The 13,496-nt window shown below is 43.7% G+C and overlaps 1 protein-coding gene across 1 annotated transcript in view; it reads right to left on the minus strand.

The window, feature by feature from the left end:
• The window catches only part of COG2 (component of oligomeric golgi complex 2), a 34,013-nt gene extending 23,810 nt beyond the window's left edge, over window positions 1-10,203 (minus strand). The window contains exons 1-7 of the mRNA XM_086631555.1: window positions 10,117-10,203; window positions 9,117-9,278; window positions 8,275-8,340; window positions 7,279-7,359; window positions 5,168-5,271; window positions 3,749-3,857; window positions 1,331-1,510 (exon numbers count right to left, since the gene is read on the minus strand). Of these exons, the coding sequence (XP_086487681.1) occupies window positions 1,331-1,510; window positions 3,749-3,857; window positions 5,168-5,271; window positions 7,279-7,359; window positions 8,275-8,340; window positions 9,117-9,278; window positions 10,117-10,188 (774 nt within the window). The 5' untranslated portion in view covers window positions 10,189-10,203. The remainder of the gene's footprint in view (window positions 1-1,330; window positions 1,511-3,748; window positions 3,858-5,167; window positions 5,272-7,278; window positions 7,360-8,274; window positions 8,341-9,116; window positions 9,279-10,116) is intronic.
• Between the last annotated feature and the right edge of the window lie 3,293 nt (window positions 10,204-13,496).

Raw genomic sequence — 13,496 nt, forward strand, 5'->3', positions numbered from 1 at the left:
GGCGCTGGTCCCGTTTTAAGTTCTTTAAGGACAGTGAATTCAATGCATTTATGAACTACTCTGACAATTTAGTGAAAGCCAGGGAAATTCCTGCAATGGGCAGCCAGTTCGCACTAGTAATTACACTGTAAAAGGGCACTGATTCAGATCTCAGTAGGGAACAAATATGCTCTGAAATGATACAGCATCGTTACCTGACCTGGACATAATTCCCAACACACTGATGAAAAGGGTGTTGAAAGAAGTCTTGATATTACAGCAACCTCACTTCAGCACAAACCTGGTTTATCAAGTCATTTCAAACACAGCAGACTATCAAATATCTTAAAACGAATTTTCAGATTTTTACTGGAAGCTTGAAACTAGAGTTACCATAATATAACTGTAGGCCCTTAAAAACGTTTTCAGTGGCAACTGCAGATGTGCTGATGATACAAGAAAAACTGAGCACAACTGACTGACTTGCTGACTGTTACGCTACTGTGGGAGGACTGTCTGAACCTGGTTTTGGAGTAATTACATTATCATCAACCACAACAACAACAAAAAAAGTAGTGTAAACTAGCCACCAACTGTTCAGGCCAGAAGAGCAAATAGTGCTACAAGAAGGTGAGGAGCCATTTTACAGGTAGCAGCACAAGTTGCACAGTCAAGAAAATTAACAGAAAGTCTCCTAATTTCCAAAGTTTCAATCAGTACTTTGTGATTGATCCAATCTGGTATGGTAAACTGATGGCCTACTAAAACCAGTTTCTCATGAATTGAGAAACTCACCATCTGACACACTTTTCCCACCAGACAACAGCAAATGCTTCCCAAACAAGCACCTGTTCCTGCTCCTGCTGATGTCCTAGTACAGCTGGGAATGGCAGAAACTGCTTCTTCATACAGTGAGAAGAAAAGGACATTGCACTAAGAACTATTTTTGCTGCATTTGCCTGCTACTGAGCCAGCCATGGAGAAATGCAAACCCCAGATCTGATCCAATTCCCACAGATACACCCTAGTTCACAAAAAAATGGTATTTTACTCCAGTCATATGCTTAGTTTAAGGTTCATCCTTTGGATTCCTTGTCCCAAGAAAAACGTAGGTTAGAAAAAGAATCCCAACTGTATATAACCTGAAATTGGTGACAGGCAGATACAGAATTCCTTCACTCTTTTTTCTTAAATAGCAACAACAAACAAACTGACATTGTGTTGGGCCTCAGTTCTCCCGCTCTCTCCACAAAGGCATTTTGAAGCTGCTCATGAAAGCTGGAGGTTAACAGAAAAAATAAGCATGTTTGCAAATCAATTCATTTTTTTAAGATTCTTGACTTTATCTTACCTCATCTATGTAAGGTTTTACAAGCACTTGACCAACTAATGCCTCTGCATCTCGTGTTTTGTCAATTGTTGCATAAGTGCGAAGACAGTGACGTATTATGTCAACATTTGAAGTCTGAAGGCCTTCCAAGAGCAGCCCTTCCAGGGACTGCTGCAACATAGCTGTTATTCCAGCTATCCGCTATGAAGAGAAACAAAATATAGTAATAAAAAACCAAAAGCAAAGCCTTGCCATCATTGCTGAAGTAAACTCTTCTAGAAATACCTAGAAGTAGGTATTTCTAGAATTCAGTTTTCCATTTTCATTCCAAAGATGCACAAATTTTGATAACTGTCAGCATTAAATGAACATTAACACAAGCTTAATAGGTCATTGATGCTATTTAGCACAGTATTTATTATAATAAGGTTAAAAGACAATTATTTCCCTCTATAGGTTGTAAGTTACCCAGTAACTTATCTAAGATTCCCTTTATCCTGAAGAAATAGGTCAATAATTGTTCCTTGTTCAACTGAATCACTATGTGTGATAACACACAAAAGCTTTACAGTAAGTGACCAGGGAAACAACTGTGGCATTTACCCCTCTGTCAAAAACTAAAACAATAGTGCATTCCCAGCACTATTGTCAAGACATACCTATATAGTGAAAAATTGGAACTATGAACTACCTCACTAGCTCGAAACTAGCTTTTAACCTTATTATAATAAACGGACCACTTGGTGGATACAGAATTGGCTGGATGGTCACACTCAAAGAGTTGCAGTGAACAGTTCAATGTCCAAGTGGAGGCCAGTGACGAGTGGTGTTCCTCAGGGGTCAGTACTGGGACCGGTGCTATCTAACATCTTTGTCGGTGACATGGACAGTGGGATCGAGTGCACCCTCAGCAAGTTTGCAGATGACACCAAGTTGTTTGGTGTTGTGGACACGCTGGAGGGAAGGGATGCCATCCAGAGGGACCTTGACAGGCTGGAGAGATGGGCCTGTGAGAACCTCATGAAGTTCAACAAGGCCAAGTGCAAGGTCCTGCACGTGGGTCAGGGCAATCCCAAGCACAAGTACAGGCTGGGCGGAGAATGGATTGAGAGCAGCACGGAGGAGAAGGACTCAGGAGTGCTGGTGGATGAGAAGCTCAACATGAGCCAGCAATGTGCACTGGCAGCCCAGAAAGCCAACCGTATCCTGGGCTGCATCAAAAGAAGTGTGGCCAGCAGGTCGAGGGAGGCGATTCTGCTCCTCTGCTCTCGTGAGATCCCATCTGGAATACTGCATTCAGCTCTGGAGTCCCCAACACAAGAAGGACATGGAGCTGCTGGAGCAAGTCCAGAGGAGGCCCACAAAGATGATCCGAAGGCTGGAGCACTTCTCCTATGAAAACAGGCTCAGAGAGTTGGGGTTGTTCAGCCCGCAAAAGAGAAGGCTCTGGGGCAATCTTACTGCAGCCTTCCAGTACTTAAAGGGTGCCTACAGGAAAGCTGGAGAGGGACTTTTTACAAGGGTATGTAGTGATAGGACAAGGAGCAATGGCTTTAAGCTGAAAGAGGGCAGATTTAGATTTGATCTAAGGAAGAAATTTTTCACTTTGAGGGAGGTGAGGCACTGGAACAGGATGCCCAGAGAAGCTGTCGGTGCCCCACCCCTGGAAGTGTTCAAGGCCAGGCTGGATGAAGCGTTGAGCAACATGGTATAGTGGAGGGTGTCCCTGCCCATGGCAGGGGGGTTGGAACTAGATGATCTTTGAGGTTGCTTCCAACCCTAACCATTCTATGATTCTATGAAAGCCATCAAGAATGTCAGGTCCATGCTAATCACCTTAAAGCATTACCCTGTCTCCATACTCACGTTATTAATACTATATACCTTTAAGCATCAGTCTTGATTTGTTCGCTCTCTCCAATTAATAGACAGAACAAAAAACCACATCAACTTATCTCTTGCAGTACACAGTTACTATAAATGAGATATTAGGAGATTAGCCTACCAGCCTGAACAGTCAGTTAGGCAACAAATATCACCAAAAGACAAAGTTGAATATATTCAAGCCAGCCACTCTGTAGGCACATTCCATTTATATTCTCATCTGTACACTGCAGCTAACAAAGTCAACATAAATCTCTAGAACCAGGCCTCAACACCAGCAAGGAGACAAACTGCAAGATACATTAGGTTGAAAAAAATGCCTGTTGTATTTCCTACTCTTATTCTAAATACTTTATCCTAAAGAAGTTACCAAACAAAGCACAAACTCTCAGAAGAAGCAATACTTCTAGTCAACTGATAAAAATGACCTCTTGAAACAAGTTTTCCCCCATACATTGATACAAGAAAACTCTGTGGAAACAGGCATTTGTCTTCCAATTACACTGTTTTTTCTTGATCCTACAAGCATTAAGCTGGCTATTGTGCAATACTTACCGGTCTCACTTTGTCCAAAAGGGGCATTCCTTTGCTTTGTACTGCATGAAACTGTAGTTGATTAAATTCTGTTGCAATTCTCTCTAAAACCTGTCCAGTTAAAAGCGGACTAGGAGAGAATACAAAATGAGAGTACACAGTTAGATCCTTTCAAATCAACTCTCTTTCATCTGCAGCAGACAGATAATGTTCTCGCTCAATTTTTGTGGTTTAACCTAAATATTTGGAATTCTGATAGGTACCACTACAATTATTGCAATCATGCAATAATAATATGGAACAGACTACATGATCAGAGTTGTTTTGGAGCTATTAAGATATGAAGCAGGTGAAGCTGAAGCTGAGAGGAACATAAGAAGCTGCCTCAACAGTATGAAGCACTGTTTTCTGTATGGTAGTGCTGCCTACTGTCACCTGAAAAGGCAGTCCTACAGCTCATGCTGCAGTAAGTGCTCTTTACCATCCAGATTTGTTTCTTATTCCCCTTTTCTGTCATGTGGTAAACCTAATGACAGCTATCTCTACAGAAACAGTCCTACCCTTCTCAGGTCTATGTCATTCTAAAAATTAGCCAAATTTTCAGCCACTGAATACAATCTTGCTTTGAAACATGACTCCGAAAAGTGTCTCACCCTGACTGAAAACATCTGCATATGCTTTGTCCCTCTAGGTATCAACCTATTCTTTTGTCTACCTCCCCCAACTCATTAACATGTGATCCTGTGCGCTAAACCGAAGAGACAGTCTCATGTTCAAACGGGTTCGTGAAACTTTCTTTTTCCTCCAGCGTAATCTGCACTTGCATCCCAGTCAATTATTTCAAGTGCATAGCTGGTACATGAGTTCCAAAACTGTCTGAAAGACATCTTCCATCCTCCATCAAAGGGAGAGAACACTTTCCAAGAAGTTGTTAAAGAATAAAACTTGTGAGCCTGATTGGAATTTGCCACAAACTTTCCTTCTACCAGAAGTATTACATGTGTGGCTTGCCTGCCTCAGACTATTCTTGCAGCAGTCCTTTCAGTTATATATACGCAAGGAAAACAAGAAAAGCTATTTCCCATTTTACTTCCTAACAATATTGAAATAAACTGTACTGTAGAGAGTATTTCAGATATAACAGGATTAGTGACTTCCAAGAAAAAAATATTATTATTGCACACAAATTTCAAAAAGCACAAGTTTACTGAAAACACTACAAGTAATTCAGAACTTGGGAGGCCGAGTTACATGTTCTGTGAATGACCAGTTTGCAGAAGATTAAACCTGGGAAAATACTAAAATAACAGTCACTTACTCCATCAGAGTTGCATTTCTAAAGATATATCCTAATGTTTGTAAATTCATCTATACCAATACCATTAAATTAAGTTAGTCCCATCGATTACAAATGCAACCAAATATGTACATATTTTTTACCTGTTTCCCTCTAAAGAGGACAATTCTTTAGTGCCTTGGGAATGTAGAATCTTCTCAATTTTCTCAACAGACTGAATAACGTGAATAAGTCTCAGCACACACATCTGTAATTAAAGATTATTCATGTATGACTCCAATCCCAATTTACATTACTTTATCCCAATTTACATTTGTGATAGTTTGATGTGTGGGGGGGTGTTCTGGTGGCAGGGGAGGGGATTTGCTCCCTGTGCCACCAGATCTGAGTCCCATCCCCCCCGGGGGAGGTTGAGCGAAGTCGGCGCCTCTGCGAATTGCCCTATTTAAGTTGGGACAAAGGGGCGGGAAAGGGCTTTTTGCTCAGGAGCGAGGAGAGAGCAGGAGGGCGCGGCCCTCGCTCCCGGCTCCCGGCCGGGCGGCTGCCCGGGCCCGGGCTGGCGCCATGTGCTCAAGATGGCGCCGGGGAGCCGCATGGCGGACTCGGTAAGCGCCCCACTCCCGGGATGCCCGCCGGGCCGAGCTCCCCTAGAGAGGATTAATATCTAAGAGAAGACAACCACAACGACCGGGTCAGCAAAGATGGAGCAGGAGGAGGTGTACTGGAGCTGAGGCTTCCCTTGCAAATCGGTGTGAGATGGCAGGCGGCCCCCCTGCAGCCAGGGTGTACTCGGCGGAGCAGCGACCCACTCGTGGCCCGTGGAGAAACCCACGTCGGGAAGGAGATGCCTGAGCCCAGAAGAGGTCGTGGAGCAGGGGATGCGCGACCAGGTACTGTTGATAATGGGGCATGGAATGCACGACGAGGTCGTGGAGGCATCTGGAGACCGTGGGACGACCCACGCCGACGCGAGTGGCAGCAACTCCCTAAGAGGCCGAGATTGGTAAAGCCCGAACTGGTGCGATCCATGGGGAAGGATTGCAATCCTGCGGGCAGAACTTACTTTGGAAAAGTTTGGGGACTTTTTCTTTGTGAGTAGGGGATCCACCGAAGCAAGGGAAAAATGGTGTAAAGACTCCTCCTCCTTTAAGAAAGGAGCGGCAGTGAACAACATGGATGAACTGACCTGTACTCCCCCGTTCCCTGTCTCCCTGCGCCGCTGGGGGGAAGGCAGAGCCAGGAACGAAAGGAAAATAGGGGGTGGGGAGGTGTTGTTTTAAGATCGGGCCTTGTTTTCTCTTTTCTCCTCTTAAGTAACCGGTTTCGTCCCCTTTTGTCTTTTGTTAAGTAACTGTTAATAAATTGTTTTGGTTTATGAAGGAAGCCTGAGTCATGTTTTGCCCAGGACCATGGTTGGTGGGTGCTCCCTCTCGGTTCTTGTCTCGACCCTCAGTCCAAAAACCACGACAACATTCCTAGATATAAGGAAGAAATTCTTCCCTCTGAGGGTGGTGAGGCACTGGAACAGGTTGCCCAGGGAAGCTGTGGCTGCCCCATCCCTGGAAGTGTTCAAGGCCAGGTTGGATGAGGCTTTGGGCAACCTGGTGTAGTGGAGGGTTTCCCTGCCCATGGCAGGGGGCTTGGAACTAGATGATCTTTGAGGTCCCTTCCAACCCAAACCATTTTATGATTCTATGATTCTACTTAACAACCCTGAAGATATTCTGAATGTTTGGGTTTTTTTGCTGGTGTTAAGTTCTCTCCCTCCATCTTAATACTTAGTCATGTCTCAGTTGAAGCATTCCTCACATAGCTCCATAGAATTCCACAATGTTTGTCACAGATGTAGAACAGCTGTCCTTATACAATTTTGACCAAGTTAAGCACGAAGACAAATACAAGTTCGTGCCCCTCATATAGAAATTAAACTGCTGTATTTAAATTACATTCATAATAAGCAAGTTTAGGTACTACTACAAGCAGAAACGTGAGTATTTGTAATTAAAAAAAGCCAACTCAACTACACATACACGTTTTGGCAAATAAAATAAAAAAAAGATTTATCAACAACTAGACACTGTAAAAATAGTCTGTCAACCAAAGCTTCGACCATTATTTTCACAAGTGCAAAATCCTGCACAGTGCACATCTAGACAGTCTAAAATGTTTAAAATTTCTTTTTCTCCGAGTTAATGGGAAAAATAAAGGTAATCCTAATGAAGATCTTTCCAAGGTAAAAATTTGTCTGCTGTACCTTTTTTCTTCTGATATCTTCTTGTTTAGTCATTCGGTCATCTACTGCTTGAATTCCTTCACTGACACATGACTTAAGACTCTGTGAGAGAGAAAGTCAGTATGAAAAGCTGGCTTCCCATTTAAGGTTTAAAAAACCTTAACTCAAAAATCTAAACCTAAAACAGATTAATAAGAATATAGGACAAATAAAAGCTACAGTTCATCAACTGCCCTCTAAGTAAAAAAAACCCAACAAAACCAGAAATAAGACTAAATAACTGAAAGTATCACCTGCTTCTAAAGTACTGCCACCACAAGTATTATTTCAAACAGAAGCGTTCTTTTAGTACCTTACAGACAACAAATCACCTTTCACCAGGAAGTAAGCAAAAACCCATGACTTTGTCTTGAAACTGAAGTTAAAAATCAGAAATAAATAGCATTTTTCACATCATAAATATTTCTCTATGCTAACTGTGAACATATTTCCTGTTTTAGACATCAAGGCTAAGATATTTTGAAGGTACATTTATGCAGCAAACATCCCTTTGAACCAGCTGCCAAGATGACAAAAAATTGCCCTTCACTAAATACCAAGTCATTGTGGAAGACTCAGAATAAGACCAAGTTTCAGGAGAGTGATCTTTTATGGTCAAACAACAGGACTGAGCAAAAAAGTCCTTAATGGGACTGTGTTGCATCTGATTTATTTACTATCTTCTTTAAGTTACTCAAATATTAAAATAGTTCAACATTTCACCTCATACTTGTCTTGCAAGAGTCCATTTATTTATCACACTTAATAAATCCTTTATCTCTTCATTAAAAGGCATCACAGAAAATGTAAATTTACTGCTACTACAACTGCTTGAAAACACAGCTCTACTACTGCTCTAAGTCAATTTTCAGAGAAGTTTATTATAATAATTATTAACATGAATAAAAGACATTCTATATATCATATGAAAGTAGCTGAATTTTACCAAGTTGTGTATAATGATTGTTTTGAGCATACCATAACTTCTTCCCTTAACTGTCCCAAGGGTACTGAAAGCTGATTAAGGGCCTTGTCCATGCCAACCTAAAGAAATTACCATAAAAACATTTATAACTTTTTTTATAAGTTCATATATGAATTACTGACAAAGTCTACCATTTTACAGATACTAAAAGAGAACTCCCTTTATAGTCTCCAGTTTTAAGTGTAATGCAAAAATATGTTACATCAAATACAGAGATAAAGATATCAGACTGCTTGTCACACAAAGCCAAAAATGAAAGAAAACTTTGACCTATGGAAGTTTTTCTTCCAATAAAAATGTTAAATCTCACATTTTGAACCTATATAATTGGCACCTGGATGAACTGGAGTAAAAGAGCAGGATACACTGCAAACGAGACATTTTAATATGAAAATGATTAGAATTCTCAGTCAAGTGAGTTGGGTTTTTTAAGATATATTGACTGTATAGTAAATTCAAAGATCCCTAAAAGAATCTCTCAGAATGGCCTTATTTGTATCTTTGCTATTCAATTTTAACGATTTAGTTCCTTCCACAACTACTAACAGTTTTAAAAAGAAGTTTGCTTTGAGTCTAACTTCTTAATGAATTGATTTTTTTAAAGACAAAAAGCATATATCTAAAACATTTATTATGGGACAACAGCAATTCTGTACAGTAGCTGTATTCTACAATAACAGTCTTTCAGTTTCTCTCAGTGCAAGGGGTCACAGCTTAAAATGTCTTAAACCTAACAATGTCAAAATAAAAGCCACGTACTTTTCAGATAAAAAAATAAAAACCACACTACAACATGTCCAGTCTGAACTATGTAGTACAATTTAACAAGACTTACTAGATTTGTTGAAAGATTAACAAAATCTGCATAGTCCTTATTTATGAGTTCAACCATGGCAGTTTTAAGGAGTTTGTAATAGAGTTCCAGATCTTCTCTGAGCTCTTCCAACTGCACACGTTTCCTGCAGTCTGATACGAAGTGATCAACATCGAAATTCACCTGAAAATGAAACAGGAAGGAGATAAGGACGTAAGTAAAAACTTCAAACCAGGAACACACCCCACCTCTGAAATAAAGTATTCCATATGCCAGTGAGCTGACCAAACTGAAGCACTGGAGGGTAAAAAGGCCACTTAACAGAATAGTTTCCCATGTTCCAAAGTCTTGTTCTTTAATCCCAAAAGCACACAATGTTGCGGGTCAGAGTACTGAAAGACTAGCTCTCCAAAACACAAGGTTGTATATTGCCTGCATACACTTAAAAAAAACAACCAACCAAACAAAAAACTCCAAACAAAGTAGAAATACGGTATTACGAACTACTTTAAGCTCTGTAAGCAATGAGGCCTCAATGCTGGTTATGAGTCTATCTGCGGCTTGGCTTCAGAGCACGCCGAGTACGATCTGGAGGGAGTCGGACTCGGGTCTGCCCTCAGGTGAGCCGCAGCACCCGGCCCCGGCCTGGGACACTCGGACCACCCGGCTGCAAACCCGCCGGCTCTCTGCTCGGGCAGGCCTCCCCCTCCGCTCCGCCGCTCAGACGCCGTTTCAGTCTCGCCAGACCCAGACGCAATTCCCGCTTGGATACAAGCGCAGAGCTGCCAGCCGCCTGGCTTTGCCAGCGGCCCGGATCCCCCTTCCGCGGACAGGCTCCGTGCTTCTCCGGGGGCCTCAGCTCGGGCAAAGAGCCGTGGCGGAGCTAAAAGTTCCCGACCGAGGCCCTGGGCCCCTCTCGGCTCCCGAGGAACCCGCCACCCCCCGCCACAGGAAGCCCCCGGGGCACCCCGGGCCCACGGCGCCCTTCCGCAGCCCGCCTACCTCGGCAGCTTCCACCCACCTTCATGAACTCGTCCTTGTCAAAGCAGAGGTTCTCGGGGCCCCGCGGCAGGTTCATCTTCTTCGCCTCCATGACCAGCCCCGGCCCAGCCCGCCAGGCCCGACGCGGCGGCAGGACCCGCCGCTACCACAGCAACGCCTCCTCCGCCAGCGCGGCACCGGCCGGCACCGGCGGGGCGGGGCGTGCGCCAAGAGCGGCGCAGCGGCCGCCCGCCGCCGCGGCAGCGCCCCCTAGAGGGCTCCGAGCGGCGCTGCAGGCGGCGAAGGGGATGGGGGGGCGGGAACGGGGATGGGGGGGCGGGAACGGGAATGGAGGGGCGGGAATGGAGATGGGGAGACGCGAGGGATATGAAAATGGCATGGCGTGGCGGCAGCGGAGGCGCATTGTGTGCTGGCGTGCGGGGCGCCGGCCTTTTCCTTATGTTTAAATTTATTGCGGTTTGTGCCCACGTGGTCCTGAGTAGTGGGAGTCGAGTCAGAGCATAATTCACCCCCTCCATCCTCCTGCTTTTCAGCAGACTCCTCTGTTAGGGTCTTGTTCCCTTCAAAATCTTTTATTCAAGGTCACTTATGCCTTAGTGAAAACAAATTTAGCTCTCAGAAGCCTCCCTGCTGTCACTTGCATTTCTGTTTGCTGCCTCGGGATGGAAGACGGCAAACGATCTCGTTTCTCGCATGTACGTTTTATGGGTTTAATTTTGTCTCAGTGAGCTCAGAAGAGGAGTGAGCCCAGAGCTTTACCACACGGTTGTAAGGGTGCATCCACTGGAGCTCTGCCGGTTGCTCTGCTGGCAAGGGTGGAGAAGACTCCCCAGCCCGATGGATGTGGCTTCAGTGGAGCTGCAGTGGTACGCTGGGCTGGAGCCCCTCGGACCTCCTGGACAGCTAGAGTTTTGGCAGGGCCAGGGTGTACATACTTGCCTGACCCTGGCACAGCTCCTCCGTAGAGCCCGGCTGGCCTGTAACCAGCAGTGATTCATAGATTCATAGATTTCTAGGTTGGAAAAGACCTTAGAGATCATCGAGTCCAACCATCCCTAATCCCCATTAAACCATATCCTCAAGTAGATCATCCACCCTATTCTTAAACACATCCAGGGATGGGGACTCAACCACCTCCCTGGGCAGCCTATTCCAGTGGCTGACAACCCTTTCAGAGAAGAAATACTTCCTAACATCCAACCTGAATCTCCCCTGACTAAGCTTATACCCATTTCCTCTTGTTCTATCACCCAACACTAATGTAAAGAGCCCTTCCCCCACCTCCCCACCATCTTTTCTCAAGTATTTGTAGGCTGTATTCATAGCTGGCACGAGAGTTTGTTAGGAATTCCCTGAGTTATCAAAAGTATGAAGAGCTGAGCAGTTCAGTGATGACCATGGTGGGCACGGGCAGCTTCTGGCCGGCTCCTTGCATGCTAATTGCCCCTGCTTGCTTTCACCCTGTCCCTTTAGAAAGCTCTTCAAGACTGACGTATTTCACGGTGTCCAACCCTCTCAGAGATCTCAAATGTTGGCAGACGTGGTCTGTAGCTGTCACGTGTTGTCAGCCAGAGAGCAGAAAAGATATACCCACCACAGAAATCCACACTGGCACTTTTTTTGCGATAGCTATGACTGTATGTATCAGATCAAAAAAGTTTTCTTATGTTGTAATATTTAAATGTCTACATTCTGGTACAGAAACAAAGCCACATTGCTGTGCAGCTATCTTTTTAATTTAATGAGCTGGATGCTTCAAATTAAAATTCTAACCAGTTTTTAATGTTAACTGCTTAACAAAGGAGTTACACATACTTATTTAAGGTCTTGGTATTAGCTAAGACAAATCCTGCTCTAAAAAAGGCCTACTGTTGCCATTTATGTTTTTGTTTACAAAGATCTTATTATGAAGTTCCTTGAGGAAATAAAAAGCATGTTTCTACTTGAATTTTTTTAGATGAGCTCTTTACACTCTTCATATTTATTGATGTCATTGTGAATTAAATGTGAAGTTTGTGGAATTTGATAATTTGCCAATGGAAACTGCAATATAACAGTTTCAGTAAGTTAATAGTAAAACCAGAATTGGGACTCTTGAGTTATTTCCACGTGCTGTCCCTGAACAGCCATCTTCATCTGGACCAGTGGTGCACTGTGCTAGTTTTAGCTGGGACAGAGTTTTTTAACAGCCAGAAGAGCTCCATGTTTTGGTTTTACTCAGAGGCTCACTCTGAGAAGAATGTTGATAGCAAGCTGATGTTTGTGGTTGGAAGTGAAACTCCAAGGACTTTTCAGTGTGCCGGAGTGCAGGAACATGGTGGGACAAGGGGGACACGATTCCCCTTGTGATTTGTGGTGGAACTTAAGATTGAGGGCTAAACTGGCCGATTACTATTCCGTATCATGCAGCGTCATGCCCAGTATAAAAGTGACGGTCAGCCGGGAAGAAGGGCCTTTGCGCTTTGGCTCTTTTGCACTTTTGCTCTTTTGCGCTTGCTGTGCTGTTGCTCTGCTGTTTTTCTTTCTCTTCTCTCTCTCTCTCTCTCTCTTCCCCTCTCTGCCCCTCTCTATTTCGGGGCCTCGCGTTCGTCCGGGATTGCAGCTTCAGGACGAGACGGGCTTCGCAAACAAGGGGGTGGTGAGCACCTGCACTGTATTAAATCATCTGTATTACATTGTTCTTATCTCAACCCACGTGTTTCCCATTTATCCTTTAATTCTCTCCCTCATTCCTGGGGGTGGGGGAGGGGGAGTGACCGGCTGTGTGTGGGGGGCGGTTCAACCTAACCCACGACATGCACGAAGTAAACTTTCTCCAAGATGGAACAGACTGGCAAAGCAGTGAGGGAATTAGCCTTTTCAAAGAGTCATACGAAGCTCTCTTTACTGCCATTATTTTTGTGCTAGGATTACTTAGGTAATTTCTACTACAAGCCCCTTCATCCTTTCCTGACTCTCATGATTGTCATTCCAAGATTTCCAAGATTAGGAAACACAGTTTTAAACTCTTTTTCCCATCATCCTCTCCCAACCACGAAGACATGACATTGAATAATTTCTTGTGAAAACTTTAATCACTATTTAATCTGCAGGTTTTGGGTAACATATAATTAATGGGCCCATTAGATGAATGAAGAGAGAGCATCTGAAAGTCTATCTCAGTATTATTGCTATTACCTGAGTAGGGATGATGTAGGTGCCAGAGAATAGACGAGCTACTTTTAGCTCTCGTGTGGGTGCTAAATTTTAAAGATTCCAGCATCCCTTCTCATTCTCAAATAAAGAACATTTCAAGTGATGCGTAATGATATGACAAATGATGTTTGGTATAATTGTATCATCATTTTCCTGAAGGCTGCCAGTGACTAATCCACTATCTTGGAAATACTTCCATTCCAG

Source organism: Tauraco erythrolophus, chromosome 2 (genome assembly GCF_009769465.1).
Source record: "Tauraco erythrolophus isolate bTauEry1 chromosome 2, bTauEry1.pri, whole genome shotgun sequence".
Lineage (NCBI taxonomy): Eukaryota > Metazoa > Chordata > Aves > Musophagiformes > Musophagidae > Tauraco > Tauraco erythrolophus.